This window comes from Medicago truncatula, chromosome 8 (assembly GCF_003473485.1).
Source record: "Medicago truncatula cultivar Jemalong A17 chromosome 8, MtrunA17r5.0-ANR, whole genome shotgun sequence".
Classification (NCBI taxonomy): Eukaryota; Viridiplantae; Streptophyta; class Magnoliopsida; order Fabales; family Fabaceae; genus Medicago; species Medicago truncatula.
The window spans coordinates 31,461,313-31,485,492 of record NC_053049.1 but is presented as its reverse complement, the minus strand read 5'-3'; the positions used below and the strand labels follow the sequence as shown (position 1 = coordinate 31,485,492).

Sequence of the window (24,180 nt, the reverse complement as noted above, 5' to 3'; positions counted from 1 at the left end):
GGGATTTTGTGTTGAATTATTTATAATTTCAATTATACCCTTAAACAAATTTTCCTATCTTAATGTTATACTTTAGGTGGTATTAAAAAAAGATAAGGATTTATACTATATTTGTTAAATTACCGTTGTTATTGAAAAAGATAAACATGGTTTTTTGGGTTTGTTACAATTTGAAAATCACAAATATTTGTATTTATAATTTTAATCAAAAGGAAAACTTCATATAAAATATCGTTCATAATTTACACATGTTAACACAGTAAAAAGAGCGAAAAGACGGGCATGTGAGTGACCGTCTTTTCGCTAGTATATATAAAGAAATAGCATGTTTCGGCTCTTTTTGGGATGACTTTTTTGTTATTCCAATTATACGGTTAAACATATTTTCCTATAATAATGTTATATTGTTGGTGTTATTAAAAAAGATAAAATATTATTATGAAAGGGTAAATATAGTTTGTTAAGTTTGTTACATATGAAAGTCATAAATATCCATACTTATAATGTCAATCTATATCAAAAAAATTATATAAAATATTGTTTGTAATTTACATACAATTTTTGGTGAAATATCGTTAATAATATACATGCGTTAGCACAATAAAAAACGGAAAGACGCACACGTGAGTTCACGTCTTTTCACTGGTATATATAAAGAAAATAAGCCTTTTCAGCTCTTTTAGGCTGATTTTTTCTCTTTCAAAAATGCCCGCAATTTTCAATACAAATAACACATGTAACAATAGATAATAATAAATTTAAATATTAAAATAATAGTGTAAAAAACACAAATATCCAGTTTTTTCCTTTATCATTTAAAAAGTGTAACAAACTTGTTGAGTGCTGTTATCGCGATTTTCGGGTGTCAAGTCATTAATAAGGCTTGAACCTTTCAATCTTTGATATTCTCTATTTTTTCTTGGGAAGGGCAAAATTGAGAAAAACCCTTAGAGTCTAAGTTCGGGGGTCGTTTTCGCTACGGGAAGGTGTTAGGCACCCGGAACGATTATGGTATTCCATAAGAACCGTTCTCCTAAGTTTATTCCTATGCTTTATTTTTATTGCCTACTTATTGAAAAAGAAGTTTTATTTGAGTGAAGAATGGGGGAGAGAAGATGATTGAGATTTTATTTTACTTGGCTTGGAGGAGTTTTAACTCATTGCCTACGTACCCTTTTAAGGGATCAAAACCAAACGTAGTTCGTTCTCGAAAATTGTTTTTGTTTTTGTTGGTTGATTTTAAGTTTGAAAAAGGAATTTTGAAGAATGGAGATGAGAGGCCTCAAGGGCATGAGATTTGGAAAATGTGAGGTGGAATTAGCTATTTTTGCAAAATAAAGTCTAAGTATGATTAAAATTCATTAAGATTTCTTACTTAAGAAAATAAAAGGAAAATGAGGAGTTTTGACTCCTATTTTAGGAAAAAAAGGTTTTCAAGTGAGGTTATTCACATTTTTTTTTGGGAAAATGATTTTTGTCTAAGCGTTGTAAAACCTAAGCATACATCTAAACATACATTCCCTAATCATGCATCTAGAATATCCATGTGGGGTGTGTGCATGCGTCGGTGCTCGTGTCGGTGTACATCAGTTATAGTGTCCATAGTCCTTTACATCGAGTCCTAAATACATGCTATGGTCTTGCAAGGATTTAAAAGGTGAATTTAAACTAGCCTAAAATATTACATAACCATTGGAAATACAAAAAAGGAAAATTGCAAGAAATAAAACCTAATCTAGTAGAAATGAGAATGATGTGGTGAGATGCTATGAGATGAGTGAAACATGAGTCAACAATGTTAGCAAAACAAGATGAAAAATATAACATGAGTGATAGAGAAAGTAATCAATTGAATATGAAATGAAATGGTAAAGAAATGATGAAAATAACCAAGACATATTGAGAAGAAAAGTTGCTTGAGATACAAGAAACACACAAATCATACCAAAACAGTAGCACAATCATAAAATCAACATCACATTTATCATAAAATTGCATGCTAATTGTTCATAACATGTGCCAAAATTTATGAGGAAAAATATGGCAAGAAATTCACAAAATTAGGTCAAAAAGGACAAATTAAACAAGAAAATAACATCTATATTTTTATCACTTTTTCACATGCAAAAACATCACATCAGTACCAAGAATGAACCAAAAAAACAATAGGAATTTTTCTAGAATTTTTTGAGAGAAAAATTGAGCAAGCAGGGGTTCAATCAGCAAGAAAACAAGGTGTAAATAGCAAAAAAAGCAAAAAACGTACATGAACCCTAGGCCCAAACCCAAAGCCCAACACTCAGCAGCCTGATGACACAGGGAGCGTTGGATTAATCCAACGCTCAAGATCAAACAAGATAAACCGGTCTTGAACCAGACCGGTTTAGTGGCCTATATATATGTCTCAAGACCGGTTTATTCATTTGCTCCCTGCTCTTTCTCTCTCTAAACCTCTCTCTTCTCTCAGACCTCTCGCCTCTCTCTAGAACTCACCACCGGTGAGGATGAAGTGACGGCGGAGACCTTGAAGGTCCGCCGGAAACTTCATCTTCTCCGGCGAGATTATGCACTTTCCGGTGACCTAATTTCCAGAATTCAAATTTTTTTACATCAATCAAATCCTCTCTTCAATCTAAGCGTGATTTCACCGCTGATTCTCACAAATAACAATTGAATCGTCGTAGATCTGAGATTTTTGCTCCGATTTTAAAAGTTAGGGTTTCACACTTTTTGAAAGAGAAACCTCTAAATCTTCGCAGATCTATGTTTATTCGTTTCTGGTTGATATTTTTGAAAGAAAATAAAGGAAACGAGGCTTTGAACAACGTAGATCTTGGAATTTATTTTCGGTTTTGATGACGTTTTTAGGTTTTCAATCTTTTTTGAACCAAAACGTTTTTCTTTTCAAAGATCTACACTGTCTTGGCTTCGTTGTTGCTTTTGAGGAAGAAAATTGAAGTTTAAGCGTTTACCTGAGTTTTAATGGAGATTTTGTTGAATTTCTTCGGAAACACTTGATTCTTCGTTTTCTGTGTTGTTGATTTGGTTGCTGGACCGGAAATAAACCGGTGATTTCACTGGTTCTGCTTCTTCATCTTCTTCGCCGGTTTAAACCTTGCTTCTTTTCTTCTTCTTCTCAAATTTCGGATCCTTCGTGATCGTGTTTGAATTCGTCGCCAACGGTGATGAATTCGCACTGGAATTGCGAAGGGATTGATTCGATGATGAAGATTCGCAAAGAATCTCTGAGAATTACAGAAAGAAATGATAATTTTGATGCCTTTTTGGTGAATCTGGAAATCTAGGGTTTGAGATTGTTCTTGGTGTTCTTGGTGATTCTCTGAGTTTTGATCTAACTGACAAGAGAGAGAAATTTCTGAGGTGTTTGTGATGATGGCGCGTGATTGATTTTTTTTGACTTGTGCATTGAATGCGCCTTTTATAGGCTGCCACTTGTATCTGAGACCCAATGGGATACTGCCACCTGGAATTGGACTTGATTTGGCTCGGCCTTGGGCAATTTGTGCTTTAAGGACCTTTCTGCAAAAAAGTGAAATTGAGGACTAAACTGCAATATATAAAAAAAGGACTAAAAAGTAAATTTAAGAATTTTTGGACTAAAATGCAATTCTGGAAACTATTTGAGGGACCAGAATGTAATTAAAATAAAATTGAATTAAAATTGGTAAATTGAATCAAAACGTAAAGTGAAACAAAAAAAATAAAATCAACAAAAGGACTAAAACGAACCAATTACTGACATGAGGTATTTTAAAATACCTCCCTGCCGAAATTTTGACAGGAAAAGACCAAAATGCCCCTAGGGACTAAACTGACTCAAACTAACTCAGATGCAATTTTTGAAATGATTTTTTAAACAAAGACTCAACAGTGATTTGTACAGACAAGCTAAAAAGACTCAGAGGCAAACACAGGGACTAAAATAGGTTCCACTGCAGGAAATGACCAAAATACCCTTTTGTATGATTTTTTTGAAATAAAACGCAAGAAAAGTAATGCGATGTTTCTGAGAGTTCTTAAATGACTTGTAATGCAAGAAAAGACAGACAGAGGCAGTACAATACGCTTGAAAATAGAGTAAAGGTGCAGAGTAAAATAACAGAGAATTGACAAATATCAGTGTTAGAAAAGAAATTTGAACGAGTATTTTTAGGTCCAAAATCAGGGTATAACAAGTGCATATATACTTACTTTTTCATTATCCCAATTATATCATAGATGAGTGAGGCGATTTACAAATTTAATTAAAGAAAAATTTAGGTGTATTTCCTTATTTAATTTCAGGTTTGAAATTCCTCGATAGTTAACCACCGAAGTTTTCATCGGCAGTTAACTGCAGCCAGTTCGTTAAAATTTCGACAATTAACCGCCGAAAGGTATTTGAATAAATTACTCGTGTTTCTTAGTCAAACCAAATGTGTGAACATCGCTTTAGAAACAAACTCAAGAATTAATAAATGTACATGCACACGGAGAAAACAGAAATAGAAAAAGAATTGTCCAACAAACAAAAGTTTTGTATTATTTTGAATGTCAACCTAGTACAATTCTCATTCTTGTCAAATCAAAGTCTTTTAACGTTGTTTTATTCAAACCAAAAAATACATATAGTATCAATTGGAAAAAAAATAAAATTATATTCACACTTTATTCAATTTCTCATTTCATTAATGTAAAGTAACTGTAGTTTGTAGTTTAAAGCAGGCAGAAAGTAAAGAACAAAAATTAATGAATCCAATCAAGTACTGAAAAGAAAAAACAGCATGCTTAATCAAACCACTGTTACCTAGTTATTTCAGGATTATCAACTTTCCAACCCATAGTAGCTAGGGAACAGCATAGACATAGTATGATCATATGATCAGCGAGTTTGATCATATAATTTAAATATATATTAATGATAACCTTGTTACACTTGCACCTACAAATCATAAAATAAAACCCTAGAAACAAAGACTCCAAGTAAATTTGAAAGACCAACTAATTAAACTCTAACTGAGGACTTAATCAAAGGCATAAAAGTACCTAAAATTTGGTCCTCTAAGTTAACTAGCTTATCTAAACTTAAAACATTAATATAGATTAATTAAGTTAGACATTTTGCAACTTAGCTGCAAAAAGAACTACAAAAAACGTCTTCCATGATAGAGCATTCTCCTACATGATGGTTTTCCATTTCCCCAAAAAACATACCCTCATTAGTGTTAATAAAGTTAAACCCATTGTTAATGGTTTCAAATTGTTGCATGGGAAAACCTTGTTGATCAAAAGAGACAGTTCCAAAAGTACCCTCCAACATAGGAACCATGTTATGAGATATTGGCTGAGAAATTGAACCAAAACTATTTGTTTTCACCTTCTTCTCATTATTTGTAGTTTTTGAACTTTTCATAAACTTGTAAACTATCTCTTCCAACAAACCAGAAGATTCCCTTGGAAAAAATTCCGAGTCTTCATCAATAATTTCTTCAGTAATATTAACGTTGGAGGAGCTAGAGGAAGAAATAGTGTTATTAGGCTTGTTTTGAACAAAAGGTGGAACCAAACAAGGGTTAGGGTTTGAACAAGTGTGGTTAAGAAAATCACCACTGTTGAACTTAGTGACATGGCGGTGTTGAGATTTTTGCTGCTTATGATTATGGAATGGATGAAGAAGGTTTTGTTCGGTTGTTTCGGGATAGAAGAAATTGGTTCGAGCTTTGGAACCGCGCATGGATAGAGCGGCGGAGTCGTAGGCGCAAGCAGCTTGTTCGGCGGTATCGAAAGTTCCGAGCCAGCGGCGTTCTTTGGAATGTGGGTCTCTTATCTCGGCTGCATAACGGCCCCATGGTCGGCGTCGGACTCCACGGTATCGTACCGTGGCGCCAGTTTTGTTGGTTGCAGAAGTGGAAGAGGAAGAGGAAGTTTTTTTGTGGTGGTGGTGGTTGTCTTGTTCTTCCATTGGAGGCATTCCGTTGAGAGTTCTTAGTGCTTGTTCCATGGTATGGAAAGATTTGAAATAATTATGCTCTGTGGTTGGAATTGAGAATGTTGTTTTTATTTTTTTGATAGAAAACTTGGAATGTTCTTTGAGAGAAGTGTTGAACTAGGGTGGGTATGAGGATAGGATAGGAGTTCGTGTGTCTTGGTCTTATTTATAAGGGAATTCAAGGAGGTACCACCTCCCTCTAGGTGCCCTTGTCTTATGTTTTTTAGGGTTTGTTTTAATATGACTTTTTTACAAGGTTAAAAAAATTACCTTATCATTTTGTTAGTAAAAATTTAAATTTAATATAATAAAAACTAGTAATAGAAAAAAATCTAGAAATTAAGACAAAATACAACTAATGATACCAACGTTATTAGGTTGAATATATTATTTTTTATTTTAAATGTCATGAAATGGTCGGATGGATATATACATCAATTGCAACAAAAAAAAAATCACATTATCATAATCCAATCATTCGTCACCATTTAAATCTTTGTTGAAAATGGATCGGATAATTGAACTAATTAAACTAATGGTTAAAGAAATTAGAGGTTTCGAATTCAAAATAAAAAAACTCATAATTAATTCTTTACGAAAAATATATATTCAACCTAATAACGTTGGTATTCAACCTATAATGAGATTGGAAGGGTATTTAAATTAAATCATTTTAGAGAGTTTTTAAAAGAGAACGTTAGCACACTTCTAAAATTAATTCTCTTCTATGTAAAAAAAAATTAAAAGAAAATCCTTTGAAGAGAAGGACAAAACAAACAGATAATTTGACATTGATGGATAAAACTCATAAAAGTCTTCTCCCCCCTATGTTTAAAGGAGTTTACTTTGTAGGTGGGAAGTGCTAGCTAGCTCGCTACAACTAGTTTGATAAGCGATCTGCACACCGTGCATGCATGCATGGCATCAGTATAATTTCTTCTACCTGTCCTTTGTGTTTCTTTTTGTCCTATGATTAAAGTTTATGCCTCTTCAATATTAAATAGTCTAATATTAATTTTTTTTTTTGAGAGAACTAATATTAAAATTTGTTAGTACGTAATTTGTATTATTTTTATTGATTTATCTTTCAAGAAAAAGAATAAGTAAATTTTTTATAACAATATTTATTATTGATTGTAGAAGAAGATATAAATTACTTACAAATGCTCCACTGATATACTCCTATTTTGATTTTTATTTCATCTCAACTAACTTCACTATTCCACTATTAAAGGGTCATTTTCTTTCCTTAAATAAAAGCATGTTAGTACAAGTAGGATCGAACGCATGCTGGAGTAATTTATTTCCAGGTTCTATATTCACGCTTCTCCACCCAACATGTAATAAATATCAAGATTTTTGCGCAGGAGAATGATAAAGTTGCTTTATGCCTTACTATGTGTTTTTTGTTTGTAAATGCAAAATTTTATGGGAAGTTGGAGAGATTCTGAATTTTGAATGATTACTTACTGTGGCGGCTCTCAGAAATTGTTCCTCCCACTTTGGTGTTTTAGGAACTGCATTTTTACTTGTTTTCCATTTGGAATAGTTTGATTGTGCGAAGGGTTCATAAATACACATTCTTTGTTTACACCAACATGTCAAGAGAGGAAACAAAGGATTAAAGATCACATGCACTTGCCTGAAATTAAAGTGACCAATAAGTTGTCTTATCATTAACTAGTGTAATCAGAGAAATTTACGGAAGATCCGTTATGGAAATTTAATATCTCCCTTACATATGGTTCAAATTTATGTTTTGGGACGAAATGAGAAAGTCATTATAAATTTACACACATAAGTGAAAGTACCGGAGTTCGAAACCACGGTTATGACATCCGATCTATGCCAGTTGAGCTACGATTTGCAGACATCTTTTGGGTCTTATTAATCTATAAATATAAATTTTGTCTTTGAAATATAACATGTTATTATTTTTTATCAAATAATGATTGCACAATTTTTTTATAAAAATTTACTTATTTTAAATGTTTAATCAATACCCTTATAACATTAGTTAGCATTCTCCGTATCTCTTTAGTAATCTTTGCAACACAAATACAAGATCATCCACGGTCCACCACCGGTTTGTTGTAGTTTTTTTTAGAGAACACTTTGTTGCAACTATTGTGGGTGGTTTATAGAGAAAAAAAATCATGGAAATACCCTTTCATAAAAAATAAAAGGTCAAATACCACTTTTGGTCATTTTAGTTTGACATAATTCCTTAGTTATTCCTTTAAGTTTCGAAAGTTTCAATTAAGTCCTTTTAGTTTCAATAATTTATTTATTTTTTAATTTATTCAAAAATAAATAAGATCAAATAATACAATTCCCTTGTTTATTCTCTCTCAAATTTTTCCTTATTTCCTTTTCAACCACAAATGAAGAATTAGTTATGAGGTTGTTTTTTTATTGTTATTAATATTAAAATATTTTAAGTACATGTAGTATTAAAATGAAAAAATAGAGTTTTCCAACTTCTTTATTCAATGTTTATAATGAGAAGTAAAATCGTGTCTTCATTCATTGGTTTGCCATTGAGAAATATTGAACCCAAATATGCTACTGCATGTCGTCAATGTCCTCAACAGGTCACAGAGGGAAATAAAAAGTTGCAGTTTTTTTCACAGAAAAGATCAATCACTTAGCAGTCACAAAGTGGCAGAATAACATAGGGCTTTATTAAATTAATTCATCTGGGTTGTTGTCTCCTCTCGAAACCATGCATGAAAAACTGATTTCTTAAGGATTTTCTTGTCACTGATTTGATTACTTAGAAATAAGCTTTGTTTCTTTCTGCTTCTGATGAATCATCTCTCTCTGTAACAGAATAGCCGTCATTTTTATTTCCATACATGGCTCACTCTGTTTTATTGTCACCTTCTTTTTGTGAAAAGGTTTCTTTTGTCATGTGACAAACAAAGTCATCCATGAGTTGCTAGTACTTTTTTATATGTATCAATATCATGGTATTTTTGTGTTTAATCATTTTAGTTCTTTTAAATAAACTTGATCATTTATGTTCGTAAAATTAAAAAAGTTAATCTTTAATTATTATTATTATTTTTGAGGAAATTATTATTATTATTATTATTTTTGTGATAAATTGATAGATTTTTTCATCCAACTTTATTAAAAACATGTTAAAAGAATCCATTTAGGTTGATCTTGTGGTGTTGACGTAAGACTTTGAAGTGTATTTATCTCAAAGTCTCATATTTGATTCTCTTTACCGTCAATTTCGATGAGGTAGTTTGGCTTTTTAAAAAAATGTTTAAAAACATTAAGGTGGAAGGTCCAAAAAATATTTATAACACAAAACATGATTACTTATGTACTATAGTTTTAAAAGAGGTAAATTTATTAGCCTTGTAAAAAAAAAAAAAAAGAGGTCAATTTAGACTTATTAAGTTAACAATAAACATTCATGTAAGCACTTTTTGTGATAACTTTTGCTACAACTTTCTCTCTTATACTCACATTATTTTTTAATTTATCTCTCTATTGCTTTGATTTTTGTGCAAATACCTATTTTTTCTTTACAAATTATGATTGTTCCCATAAATTGTCAATTAAAGGTTGTTCAAATAACACTCCTCCACTTTTTAACGATGGATATGCCACTCAAATTTTATTGCAGTATTGAATGAGGGTGTGCTCATTTAACATCCTACATCGTAAAAAACACAAGCTTTGTTTGCCAAAATAATCTTTGGCAATTATAGTAATATAGATGACATAATTACCTGTATATATTTGTTTAAACCTTCAAACAATTATCCTGTTAGCCAAATTCAGCAAATAGGTGAATGAACAATTAGGCAATGAAGTGTGTTAGTCGAGTAAAGGATGGGCAATGCTAGAGAAGCCAAGCAAGGGATCTGCTTCTTTCTCAAGGTCGCTAACTTAAAATGTGAGTTGTAAAATGTTCATAATCGAGTCAAAACGTAGTTAGACTGAACAATGACGCGGTAAAACCATGATCCCTGCGCTTAGCACCAATAACTGCTTTGAGAAATGAGGGAGAAGACAAGACCTTTAGTAGAGCTGCTCACAAAAGGACCTCGTCAACATATCACGCTGAAGAGAGCAAACCGAAGCCAAACGTGGGGGTGCACGATCCCGCTAACAAAGTAGTTATCACTTAATACCACAAAAATTTGTTGAATAGAGGATAAACGTTTAAGGCAACATCCTTTGGCTTATAGGCAATAGACACACTATAAATACTCTTTTCTTACATTATAATTGACACATTCAATCAATCAAATAGTTTCAATTTCATAATTTTTATCTATTTACCTTTCTTTTATTTATGCATTTCTTAGTGTAGTTTAATCAACAATTACCAAGTAAATTACTAGGAACTTCTTTATTTCTAGGAATATAGTACAAACCATTTTTTTTATTTCTAGGAATTTAATCAACAATTACCAAGTAAATTACTAATATCCTACATTATTTTTTGTCAAAAAAATCCTATATTGTTTAGGCTACCAAAAGCATTGTACTATATTTCAAGTGTTGGCACTAATGAAATACTAAAAAAGAACATAATAAAAACCATGTATACTCAAATCAGGACTTTCACTTTCACAGATTAAATGTTACCTTTTCAATGTATCTCAGCCTTGTTAATAGTACCTCTACAAGATGCAAAAATGCACGAGCAAACCCTAGGAGTCTAAAACATGCATTTACCTTTTGATATATTACTATGAAAAAGCTTCATCAACATTCTGCAGCTATCAGTCACGAACTCTTCTGTTGTGGTCGTCACTGATATGTGCAACGCGTGGTACTATCACTGTGGACTCTGTATCCTTCATTTTAATTTTGTCTCTAATTCAACCAAACATTCAATTAATTTGGTGTGTCCTCTCTTCATATTTTATCAGTAAGTATTATGCATTGATTATTTGCAGATTTCCATGAAGTGACTCTCTTTAACCATTAGAGACCCTATTGTCATTTTTTTTTTTTTTTTTATATATATTTTTTCAAAAGTTATTTTCATAAAGTAAACTTTAATTTAAGCATATACTAGTACTATATAGTTGACTAATTGAAAGAATTTAATCAATTTTATGTTAGGCTAAATTATATTTTTGGTCTCTTAACTATTTAGGTAGTATCGTTTTGGTCCCTTAATTAAAATTCGATTTATTTTGGTCCCTTAACTTCTCTCCGTTACACATTTTGGTTTCGTTAGTTTTAATTCAAAAACGTTAGATTTTCGTCATCTTCTTCTCCTCTTTTTCATCTTCATATCATCTCCATCAACCTTCAACAACAAGCATCCCATAAAAATTTCTGAAGAAAATGAAGAAAACCTAACGTTTTAGAATTAAAACTAACAGAAATGACCAAATTGTGTAACGGGTAGAAGTTAAGGGACCAAAATAAATCGAATTTTAATTAAGGGACCAAAATGATACTACCTAAATAGCTAGTTAAGGGACCAAAAATGCAATTTAACCTTTATGTTATCATGAAAACACTTGTAAAAATGAATATAAATGCTAATCTCATACTATCTCAAGAGTTTAACCAAATTTATTTAATTGTTACTCTTGAATAATTTTTTACATAATAAAAACATTATGATAATCGTCTTCATGAGCTTAGCTCAATTGGTTTGAACAGTGCATAATTTATACAAGGTCCGACGTTCAAATCCTGACGAAAAACAAAAAACATTATGACAACTCACATTTCTTAATGTTTTTTTATAAGTTGATTTTTTTGTCCAGAGGTTGTTTATCTTAATTTAAATTTTTATATATTTCTTTAGTTTTTTTATTCAAGTTGACCCTTTTTTTTGGTAAATTAAAGTTGACCCTTTAAGTATTAAAATACACCCATTTACCTATTTTTCTTCTTCCTTTCATGTACTCATTGTTAATAACATTTGTTTATTTTTAAAATGTACGGACTAACTTGATACTAAAATGTTTAATAGTGACAGGACAATATAAAGAGAGTAGAAAAAAGAGAGGTGAAAAAGAGAGATGTATCACGAGAGATGGGGGGGTTCCAGAGTAAAACGAGAGGTTTTATTAAAAAAGGAGGAGAACATAAGATGAAGTTAAGGCTTTATCTTCCATGAGACTGAGAGAAGCTAACCTATGACCCAAATTTTAGGGTATTATTTTTTCTATCCTATGAGTTTCTCGCGTATCCTATTCAAATTCTAAAATTTGAAATACTCGTATTTTGAAAGTTTTTATAAAATATTTATGCTGTTCGGATTCTATAATCCGTACCGTATAGAACGCGTGAGAAACTTATAGGATGAGAATAAAATAGTTCAAATTTTATATCATTCTTGCAGTGTGCCTTTATATGTTTAATTGATTCTAAAGGATCAATGTATATGGTTAATCTTGGTGATTTGAGATTATGGATTGTTTGCGTGTCATATATGGATTGTTTGCGTGTCATAATATAGAAATTTTGATTTAAGTAGCTTCTATACACTACTTTTCTATAATAAAAAAATTACTCTATCCATTTTAAAATGAATGTCGTTTTAGTTAAAAAAAATTGTTTCAAAACGAATGTCACTTTAAGTTTCCAATGCAATAATAACTTTTTCTTTTCAATTCTACCCTTCAATTAATACTATGTTACACTTCCAATGTATTATTTTTTCTTTAATAAAAAACAAATCAATAGTTGATTAGGATAATTTGGTAAAATTGCTATGACATTTGTGTACTTTATTCTATTCCTTAATATGTGTGCAATTGATTAAAACGACACTCATTTTGATACGGAGAGAATAGTTTGCTATACTCTCTTTTAGTTCAATTTTGGTCACAAGTGTAACCTAAGAAAACAAGAGTTTCTAGTTCAAGAGTTGCGATTTCAGTTGAAAATTATAATTTCTAGGCAATGAATGATTTTTCCTAGGTTGCACCAAATGAATTCCAAGCTATATGAATAGGGATATTAGGTATGATTTATAAAGCCAGAGTACACTAAAATGAGTAAACTATTTAGAGTTGTGTTATTTAAACATCCATTTATATGACAACTTTTGGGACAACCAAAATTTTACAAAGAAAATGAGGTATTGACACAAAAACCAAAGCAATAGAGAGAGAAGGTAAAAACATATTGAATATAGAAGAGAAAGTTGTCACAAAAATTGTCAAAAAAATAGTGGTTCCAATATCATTTCTCAACTATCTATTCGATTTCGAGACACATACTATACACCGATATTCCTAGGAATAGGATGTACTCTTGTATACTTGTACGTACAAGAACTTAAATTTTTTTTTTTTATTTCAAAAATACTTTAAGAAAATACAATATTGTACGACAATAGCATAAATCGGATGAGATACATATGAGATGATATCGGGTCTCTAGACTTCTAACATTTATAAAGTAAAAAAGAAAGAAAGTCGTTTCATTAATCTTCTCAATTGCTCACATGTCCTTTAATATTCTCAAAATGCCCTTGTTTATACCGATTAGAAGTTAAGATTCGATTGAAAGTTATCTTTCCGCTTGATGTATATTGGAATATATATAAGGTAACAACTTTTGTACTACCATTTCTTCTACTACGATCAACCATTTAATCCTTCCAAAGTTTTTTTTTATTATGAAATTTGTGTCTCAAATCACCATTCTTTCATTTATAAATACTTTCTAAGACTCATCTTGTATCATAAAAAATACAATACATCTTTTTTAAACCAATCCATTTTATTTTACAGGTTTTACCCTTGCCCTAGCATGCATGTTCACATGCCAAATCTTCAAAACGACATCAAAATAATATGAACCACTTAAAGACAAAGTGGTCTTAGTTATCATAAATTCATCAATGTTCTTATCTTATCTGTCTTCGTTGCAAACATTGAATAATGATATAACTGTATAACAATAACAAGGCAATGAGGCATCTTATCCATCAAGGTATCCATAAATTCTAAATTGCAAGTTGAGACTCACATCAATTTTTAATCTATAAGAATAATTGACTCCCACTCGAATATATGCCATCACAATGGTGGGACCTAAAACCATTGATGTTCATCATTCATTAGAGGCCTAATTTTTGTCATAATACAATGCAACATCACACAAGATATATAGATTAAATGACAGGTGGCTCTAGTAGCTAGATATAATTTCTTGTTGCCAGTTGTTAAATATCCAAAAGTGATAAAAATATAGGTAAGGGAATTAATTGAATTGATTATCAAACCCCGTGACATAGAAATAAAGCAAACTTTTGTGTTATATATTGATCTAGATTTTAATTCACATTGTTTGTATCTTACATGCATATCTACTCTTTTTTTCTGTCTCTTCTAGACACTTTCTTAAGGTAAGGTCCTCAATTATATATAGTTTCATTACATTAGTTCTTAAACTTATAAATTTGGCTACTAAACTTCAATTTCCAAAAAATAGTGTCCATTTTTTTTAAGCATGGAAAATGAACAAATTACAAGCAAGGAAATGAAAGTGGAGATTCAATCAAGGAGTGAAGTTATGTCAAGTACTATAGGGGTAGAGGTACAAGGGGGTTCAAATATGGGACAAGGTGGACTTATGAGACAACCTAGTATGACCAAAACAAATTGTCTATGTTCACCAACAACACATCCTGGTTCATTTCGTTGTAGGCTTCATCGTAGTCCTAGTCTTCAAAGGACCAAAAGCATAGAGCCAGAATCAATCCCTGATCAGACATCTACTATAGGTCATGGTTCTATTGTTGGTGGTGACAAAGATCGAATCCATTAATGTTATGTTTAATTGAATGTTCAATATTATTTATTATTCAGTAACTATATGGTTACTTTTGTTCTGTATAATTGTTTAGTCTTATATGTGTTATATGTGTTATGTTATGTGTATTATTGCATGCAATTTTCTTTTATTTATGTTTGTTGTAATTAAAAGGAAGCAATCTATGTCACGTTCTTATTGATTCTGAAACTGGAAATGAAATTTGGCAATTTGTAAGTTTTTTTGTTCAGCTCTCTCTTTGCATGTATTTTTGGCATTTTATAGTTTCTAGGATAAAAAATGCTAAATTTTTTAGTGTGTGTTCGGTATGGTGGTGGCGAAAATTGATTTTGATAGAATTGAGTTTGAGAGAATTGATTTTGAGATGAATTGGTTTATATTTGGATACACTTGTTTAAAATTGATTGTTATGAGTTGATGTTGTTTGGATAGTTTGAATCAAAATTGATTTTGAATGTAAAATGACCAAACACCCCTAAAAATAGAATTTCTTATATTTTGTCAAAAAAAAAAAACAATTATATCACATTTGCCAAAGCTGTATTTTTTAACGTGTAGTGATAAAAAGAATCACATTTATAACAAAAATAACTGCAACCCAACCCAACTTTAAAACTAAAAAAAATGATTTTCTTTTTCAACAAAAAAAAACTACGTCCAATAAAAAAGAAAAAACTACCACACTTTTTTTCTCAGTTGCTACATATCCCTTCCATTTCTCCACAACCTTCTTCACTGTTTCTACACACTTCCTCATCTCTCAATACGCAGCTGCTATTTCTTCCTCTATCTCGCAATAATTTCATTCCATTCTTTCTACCATCCTTATTGAATAAACTGAAAGCTTCTTTGTGCAATGACCTTCAACTTGCAGAAGGAAATTCAGATCTGTGTGGTTGATATTCAGATCTGTGTGGTTGAGTTTCAAGGTAAAATACAAGGTTGAAGTGATGTGAAGTAATGAAAGGAAGAAAGGTTGTGAGAAAGAGAAATTGAAGACTTGAATTTATGGGTAATTTGGAAAAGTACCTGCCACTTGATAAATTAGAGGTTGTACGTGCGTTTTCTCTAACATAGAAGCTAGAAATTCCTGCTTTAGCTGTACTGCGTTTTGGTCTCAAAACTGAATTTTTTTGAAAGCGCATTTCATTCACCTAAATAAATAAAAAATCTGAAAATCACGTTTGAAAAAGAAAACGAAGGTTTGGCTGCTTCAAACGGGTTGCCAAACACATATTTAGAAGAATTGTACTTTGAGATGAACTACTAAAATATAATTAAAATTTTGAGTTGTACACATTGTTCAGAACAATTGATTCTCATTGGAACGAAAACAAGGATGAAAATATAGTTTTAAAAAACTTTTCCTTTGTTTGATTGATGAATAAAGAGGAGGGAAATAACACTTTTTGTTGGTCCCACAAGATTCCCTTCCCTCCAACTTGCAACTTGAGAAGAAAGCCTTGGAAAGTTGGACATGGAATCCTTGCAGCCATGAACTTACACATTCACGTAGTTGGTCCATCCACAATCGTTGGATCGAGATTGGATAATATAGATTTTTAACTTTGGTATATTGATTTAAAAGAACATTAAAATCTAGATCATTTAATTTCGATCTAGCAAACACTTATGTAGCAAATGAATGAATATGTCAAATAAAAGTGTCAAAATAATGTGATTTTTTAAAAGTTACGAGTCTTAGAAAAATACAAAAATGCTCTCATGAAAACCTATGTAAAAAATAAAAGAAAATATAAACAAATGTTCTTAAGTGTAAATGGAATCAAAAGAAATGACTTTTGTATTGATAATGTTATAATTATTACTTTAAAAGTATTTGACTTTGTATTTTCAATACACAATTTATATTTATTCATTTCGTAAATAACACAATGAGAATATTTGTTAACAAGATCAATCCGTCCAAGTTAGGGTTGTGGGATAAAAAAAGCCTAAAAAGTTCAATTTTATTATAAATATATAATATACCAATTTGATAATCAATATTTTCGTATTTGAGTTGGTAAACGTGAATGTCGGCGGATCCTTTTTTATCAAGGTTCAACCATTTGCTTAAACAAAACTTAGATTTGTTTTTTTCCTCATAAAACCATATGCACTTTTTATTTTATTTTAAAAGACCTCACAATAAAAGTTGTTTTTGGTCTCTATAATTGTTACAGGGATCATGTTTCTTTCCTCTCACTTTTACTAAACATACAAAACAACTGTAAAATCATCTTACATTTTACTCACATTTATTTTCACTTCCTTTCCTTTAATTCCCTTCATAATCCATAGAGTATAGTAAGGACAAGATACAACAATGTGGATGCTAATAAGTATCAAAACTTAAAAAAAATAAAACACATGCAATCGGAAATAATACAATCTCGATAACACTATCCGGTGATTAAATTAATAAACAACATGATACCTAATTAATTATACAAACCCTTGAATATTGCTTTGGTGTGTTCATTGAATAATATTGTTGGTGAACATGATCAGAAACATAGCTTCCAAGCCATTTCTTTGAATAGTTTGATTTCAAATTAATAATAAAAATGGAACAATGGGCAATATAGAAAACGAAGAAATCTACAAAATCTCTCCACACTCAGTTTTGTCTCCCATGCAAGAATTGATTTAGAGGCTGAGAGAAAGCAGTCTAAAATATTTCAAATACATTGAACAAAATATATATTAGTTTTTTTTTCTTATCACTTTTAAAATATACAAGGTTAATCTGTCTTGGACTAAGACACCATCTTCACCCTAAAGTTTTGTAATAAAAAAAACGTAAATACTAGGGAATGCCATGTCGAAAAGTAATTCAACCATATAGTTAGAATGGTAACTAACTACTGTTAGTTAGTTATTGCTAGTTGTAGAGTTAGTTGTAACTAGTTGACTTGTATAACAAGTAGTCAATAACTTATAGTGCAAGAATAAATAAAATCTATGCGGTTTTAATTTCATCACTAGCTTGAAAGGGTCACTTGCACTCTGCCACCTTTACCATTAAAATTTCAACCATTTGCCTCTACAAATAAAAAAAAGGGCAGACAGATGCACTAAAGCTACCACATACGCAGAATTTAGGGAGGAGTCCATCATTTTGGTGTATTGCACACAATTTTACCGTATTTTTTACGATGTTTCCAAAACCTGAGCTCGATCTTTTAATCACGCGACAACAACTTTACCGTTGCGGCAAAGCTCCCCTTTACCTCTACAAATAAAAACTTTAGGAAAATTATATTTGTTGTGAAAATCTTTTCACGGTATATGATGTGTGACTATACTTGATTGACTCCATATAATTTGGTAGAAACTCCCATTATGACTTGTCAACCACACCCAATGTGATCTACATCATGAATAGAAAACAAGATCAATAGGAATTTAAAAAGTAACATGCTAAATAGGTACGTACAAAATTTAGTTGATTCTAATCATATCAAGCAGTATTGGTTCATGATATATGAGAGGAAATTCATGCAAGCATGCTCATAAAATAGTTAGTCATGGTCAATGAAACTATGATGAATAATGATCATGATTGAAACAATGATAATTGTGACCACCACTTTCAGTTCGCCACTAAAGAGTATATTCTATTATATGCTTTATGAATTTGTTGAATTTCAAAAGTTTTAGTTCTTTCGCAACCTAGAGGGTTGGTTTCAGTTGGTGAGATTGAACTAACTAGTAACTGGTCTTTAGGGGGGACATAATTCAACCTAATAATTATGCAAAACATCGAAAGTTTTGATTAATACTTGACAAATTTGAGTGTAAAAGAGGTTGAAAATGACATCCATATAAAAAATCTATTTCAACTAAGAAGTCAACTAAATGCTTAAATAATTAAGACAAATATGAGAAAGTTACTCAAGAGTGCTTTGAGTTTCATGGCTACAATAATTTTTGCACTTTTTTCTAAGTAATTTTGTTAAGGTTTCTTATAAGAGACCAAAAAGTGTAAATGTAGATACATGGTGATGCAGCCGTAGAGAGACCATTAAGTTTAGAGAGTCTTTTTCTAAATTGATGTAGAACGACTAGATGCGAGTATTGAAGATGAAGTGTCATGCAAAAAAAGTTTAATGAGAATAGTGCAGATTTGACATCTGTTGTCCGAATGACTTGAAATATACCTTTTTGGAAAGGGAATCTGCCCACGAGTAGATCACATTGTTTCGCCATGACATATGAACATTTATAGCTATCCGCATTTGAAGGCCCAAAACCAAATTTTAATATTTTAGCCCACTTTTTTTTTTTTTTTTTGTTTGGATTTTCGGCCTATTAGAGTTTTGTTATTTCCCTAGTATTTAAACTTTACAGTTGTAGGATAGGAGACAATTTTTCATTCAATTACATTACTGAGAAATTTTCTCTATTATCTGATAGATTTCGAAAACCCTTTTAACAGGTTTGTACTTGCAACATGTGTTTATCTTTTAGGTTTAACGCTTCCTAACCCTTGTTTCCGTTCTGCATCATAAATCTAATTGTTCACACAGCTGACTTTACCCTATAGGGGATCTATTTTCGATTTATGTCGGTATGGAACAATAGCGAGTAATGTAGATCATCATAGACACACCAAGTGCTTATCTATCATTATTTCAATAAAATAACACTTAGAAGCAAAACATATCTTACCAACGATAGATCTTATTCTTCCTTGTTTACATGTTCTACTTTTTTGTCGGGTTTGTAAATTGTAATGCACATAATTTTGCTACCAATAATAACACATTGAATTGTTCCATTCCACGCACGATGGGTCAATTACATATCTCTGCTTATAAGAAACAAAAACAAGGCGCATGCATAACCTTAATTATTTGCCACAACATTCCAAATCCTATCGATGATTGTATATATCTATTCAGTAAGGACGAGATTATATTCATGGATACAGATAAATAAGACAAAAATAATTACAATATTGTTTTGTCACACTTGTGAAAATGTACCAAGAAAGAATATATTTGTAACAAAGTTGGGACCTGGTGAAATGATATGGCCCATATGAACATAGCCACGTGTTGTTGGATCATAGACAAAGACAGCACAATTGGTCCTACCATGGTTTTAAATTTTGATGCAGGTAAAATTGGGACGTGGTTTGAGAGACATTAAAATTCATTATATTGCGAAAGCAATTACAGTTGTAGACCACAATTTAAAACTTTAGAATTTGCTATTCATCACTTACACTTGAGATAAAACCGTGACCACCTTTGACATCGTAGAAACTAACGGTTAAATACTGATCATGTGGTTGTAAATTGTAATCACAATTGTGGAGACATTAAAAAAATTTGATAACATGATCACATTCTCGGCAGTAGACCGTCATTTATACCTAAGATAAAATAACATTTGCAGTCGCACTGTGGTTTGTATCACGATTTTCGTTAGAGAAACTTATAGTTAAATACGAGTATACGACTAATCTGTTGGAGTCACATTCACAAAGTTAAAGAACTTAGTAGTCACAACCACAATTGGAGTTGCATACCGTTTTTTATAACCTCATGACATTATAAAGTTTTTAACATGACTTGGGACCTGGGAGTTGCTCCTCCTTAAAATCTCAGGTTCAATTCTCCCCGATGTTAATTTGGATGAGCTAATTTAACTTGTTAAAAAATAAATAAAGCTTACCACATGTGAGATTTACCAAGGAGATTTCCTCTAATGTAGAGAAAATCTCATTTCTTATCACTATACATATATTACATGAACACTGCATATTTAGATGCATTGGTTTTCCCTAAAAGTTACAAAGCCTTTGGCAAAAAAGAAAAATACAGTATAATATTTTACCCCCTAAATCTAATAATTTACCATTCCCATACTGAAAAATTTGAAAAAACTAAAAAAAAAAATCACTCAATTCTTTTGAGTTGTGCTTCTATTGGTAGACCACAACTTACTAAACATTCTTTTAGGTTTAGTAGGAAGTGAACAAAAACTTTTAAATCTAGAACTTCTACCAATTCCATTGATTTCCACATCATTATTCTCATCAAAATCATCCTCAGCTAGTTTCATCCTAAGAGTTGTGTTCTTTGGTGAGTTCAATCCATTAACACTCCAATTATCACTAGCATGTATACTTGTACTTGTGCTTAATTGTGCTGCATGTTTTGATGGATCAATTCCATAAGAAGTGAGTAATGCTTTGATGTTGCTTGATATGTTGGTGACTTTGCCACCAGATGATGCAGCTCTAGCTTGCTCAAAGAAGAGAACTTGGACAACAAGTCTTAGTGGAAGTAGCTCGTTCTGTGCAGCATGCATACATGATGAAATGGAGAGTTTTTTGCAGTCTAGAATTCTACATAGTCTTTTCCTTTCGGTTTTGTCGAGTTCTGGATGAGCCTGCAAATTTCAGATAAACAAATTAGAGGTTTTAGTGAAACTGAATAACTGATAAAACATCATGTTTAGATTCTCATGTCGGATGAAATATGGTCTGAAAATGTGTCTAGAAGTGGGATGCGTCACTCATTTTACAAACCGATGATTTTGTAGGTTGAGTCGGACACAATCTAAATTTAATGATTTATCAAAGCTTATTTACGATTCGGACACGCAATCGGGTGACTTAGGTCATGCTTAAGATATGGTAAATGTCGTATCTTAGATGTGTTAAGAGTCAAACATCGAATGAGCTATCTACATCATCCAAATTACATATCTTGGTTGTTAGATGATTATCGGACGACTCTTATTCCTATTTTATTAGTTGAGAATATGAGTCGTCCAGATTTCAATCATTGTTGGATACATAAATGGTCAAATCTAACAGGAAAGTTTGGTTGGAGGAGGCTGGAGGGAAAACTACTAGCAATAAAACTTAACTTCTAGTGGGTCAGCCTGCACCTAAACCAGGAAAATGATGATAAAGACAATACTTTAAGGTTGAGTTGCTTATCTACTATTTCTAGGTAGCACTAACACTTCAGATTGAAAACATGTCCAAATGTCCGACAGTTATGTCTATCATTAACACGACATTGATGTTTGTGATTACATACAATTACTTCTATTTTTTTCAAATTATTACCGATATTTATATGTTGGTGTTCGAGAATGTGCCGGTACTTCATAAATTTCTATCAGTAAATAACAATGAATTAATCTTGAAAAGATAAAATATTTTCTTCTTCAGATATTTACCTTGAGATAAGTATCAATAGCACTGTATAGATCATCATGATCACATCTTGCAAATTCAGGTACAGTTTCAGCAATAGCAACAAACTTATCCAGAGGCAAATTCACATCCTTAGCAACCTCTTGAAGATACTTATCAACAAGCTTAGCCACCTTCAACTTTGAGCTATGTGAAACTGAAGAAGATCTTCTACTCTCTTGCAATTCAAAATCAACATTCTCAGCCGAACGTGACCTTCTCCGTTCAAAAGCGAACCTTGATCTTTGAGGACTAGTTGGTGGACTTTGACTTATTTGCAACATAAACTCTTCCAATATGTTCATCACCAAATCAACATCACAAACCATTATAAGATCATTCACTGTTACTTCCTCGAATTGAAGTCCAACCCTTTTAACCAATTCGATCTTTAAAGACGAAAAAACTTTCAAATCATTGGCAACTTTCAAAAGCTTAAGAAGGAAGCTACAAGAAACAACACCTTTTGCAGCTGGAAGCAAATTCACTATTGATTCTAAAAGCAAACTGTACTTTGATGCTATTTCACTTCTTGAATCAGAATCGGAACCGGTTTTTGGTAGCCATCTAGAAGCATAAATTTTCAACGCATCACCGATGAGATTTAAAGGCATTTTTCCATCAGATTTTAAAGCAATCATGATTCTCCAATAAAGATCAATTTTCAATTCAGCTAAATCTTCACCCCACCATCCTTTTCTTACTGATTTATCTCTCAAACTTTCTGTTCCACTACAAGATATATCATCTTCATTTCTAACCCTCTTTAAGACCTTCGAGCAAATTGCTTCGATGCATCTATTTGTAATTGACAATTCCTCTGACCATAAAGACAATGCTTTTGTGGTTTGTAGTGTCACAACTGAATCTTTCCAACCGCGAAGTATGCATGAATTGAAAAAAACTTCAAGCTTGTAAATCAAGTTACCCTTTTCTGCATCTTCTGTCATTTGTAAATATTCCGCGGCACATCTTGTGGATACAATGTTGTAAGCACTTAGAGTGATTGTGATTCCATAGCAGAATTTTGCGCAGAGTTCAAATGCTTCTTCTCCGCCAGGAAAATCGGGGAGTTGTACTATTTGATGATTTCCTGAATCTAGTGACTCCAAACATAATCTTTGTAGATGCAAACATTTTGATAGGAGTGGAAACTGAACAGAATCAACATGAAATTTTTAGATATGCTTGTATGTAACAATTAAAAAAAATATAGAACAAAGTATACAAAATTTTACTAAAAAATAGAAAATGAAATTGTTAAAAATGATAATTATATGAGCGTGTGTTTGGTTCTGCGGTAACAGAAATTGATTTTGATTTTATAAAAAAAAATTTATATCATAAACTTTAAGTGTTTCAAGAAACATACCTTGTGAAGAAGATATCTAGTTCCTTTCACTTGAATTATAAGATCACTTGAAACTTCAGAAGAAACTGACCTGAATATACAAAGAAAAAAACAATAAAAATAAAAATTCATGTTATTACTTTCTATTATGTGATATATTATAATATAAAGAGGAAAAAAAATTAATCAGTTTGAGAATTACCTGACTGAGTCTTTAGTGTAGAAGATATCAGGACGAGATCCTAGTTTCATAAACTTCATGACTATGTTAAATGTTAATAATATGTTCAATGTTAAATAATGTGCTACACTATGCACAATTTTATCATAAAGTTTTATAAAATGTTAGGAATATTAATATTTGAAACTTTAGGAACTCTGAAGAGAGAACATATAGAAGTGACAAGAGGGAAAGAAAAACAAGTTTGTTGTGGGAACAAAAAATAATAAGTGGTTTAAATAAGGCGTGGCAGAAAGAAAAGGTTAATTATTAGAAATTATGATTATATAAAACAGTTTAAAGTTTATTTTAATTTTATTTATAGAAAACTTTTGAGAAGCTATTATTGGATATTTTGAACAGAAAGGATTAAAGTGAAATGCCACTTGTACCAGGTTTAGGTTTAGATATAGATTCGTTGCATGTTGTTAAAGTACTTAACACAAACTGCAGCACAACAACCATAAAATATACGTGTAACAAAATCATATAAATATTATATTAACAAAATAAACAAGATCTTGATACAATTGGAGATAATCTAACTAAAAAAATGTATTTATTTCACAACATTACGTAAGTTGCATCTAGACCCCCTTCCATTCCCAACATGG

The 24,180-nt window shown here is 31.4% G+C and overlaps 2 protein-coding genes across 2 annotated transcripts; one reads left to right on the top strand and one right to left on the bottom strand.

The window, feature by feature from the left end:
* Positions 1–14,295: 14,295 nt before the first annotated feature.
* LOC11446507 (uncharacterized) lies at positions 14,296–14,959 on the top strand. The gene has a single exon (XM_003628891.4). The coding sequence runs from the start codon at positions 14,447–14,449 to the stop codon at positions 14,762–14,764; it is 318 nt and encodes a 105-aa protein (XP_003628939.1). The 5' UTR covers positions 14,296–14,446; the 3' UTR covers positions 14,765–14,959.
* A 5,570-nt stretch (positions 14,960–20,529) lies between these two features.
* LOC11444285 (BTB/POZ domain-containing protein At1g67900) lies at positions 20,530–23,784 on the bottom strand. The gene is made up of 4 exons (XM_003628889.4): positions 23,549–23,784; positions 23,368–23,437; positions 21,980–23,149; positions 20,530–21,178 (listed from the first exon to the last, which is right to left on the bottom strand). Exons 1-4 carry the CDS (start codon positions 23,605–23,607, stop codon positions 20,687–20,689), a joined length of 1,791 nt encoding a protein of 596 aa, XP_003628937.2. The 5' UTR covers positions 23,608–23,784; the 3' UTR covers positions 20,530–20,686.
* Between the last annotated feature and the right edge of the window lie 396 nt (positions 23,785–24,180).

Excerpts from the sequence above, each read along its gene's own strand:
- LOC11446507 (XM_003628891.4), top strand. The coding sequence starts at position 14,447 with ATGGAAAATGAACAAATTACAAGCAAGGAAATGAAAGTGGAGATTCAA.
- LOC11444285 (XM_003628889.4), bottom strand. The coding sequence starts at position 23,607 with ATGAAGTTTATGAAACTAGGATCTCGTCCTGATATCTTCTACACTAAA. Across the intron at positions 23,438-23,548 it reads TACACTAAAGACTCAGTCAG|GTCAGTTTCTTCTGAAGTTT; the intron begins GTAATTCTCAAA and ends TTGTATATTCAG. Across the intron at positions 21,179-21,979 it reads CTATTGATACTTATCTCAAG|GCTCATCCAGAACTCGACAA; the intron begins GTAAATATCTGA and ends TGAAATTTGCAG.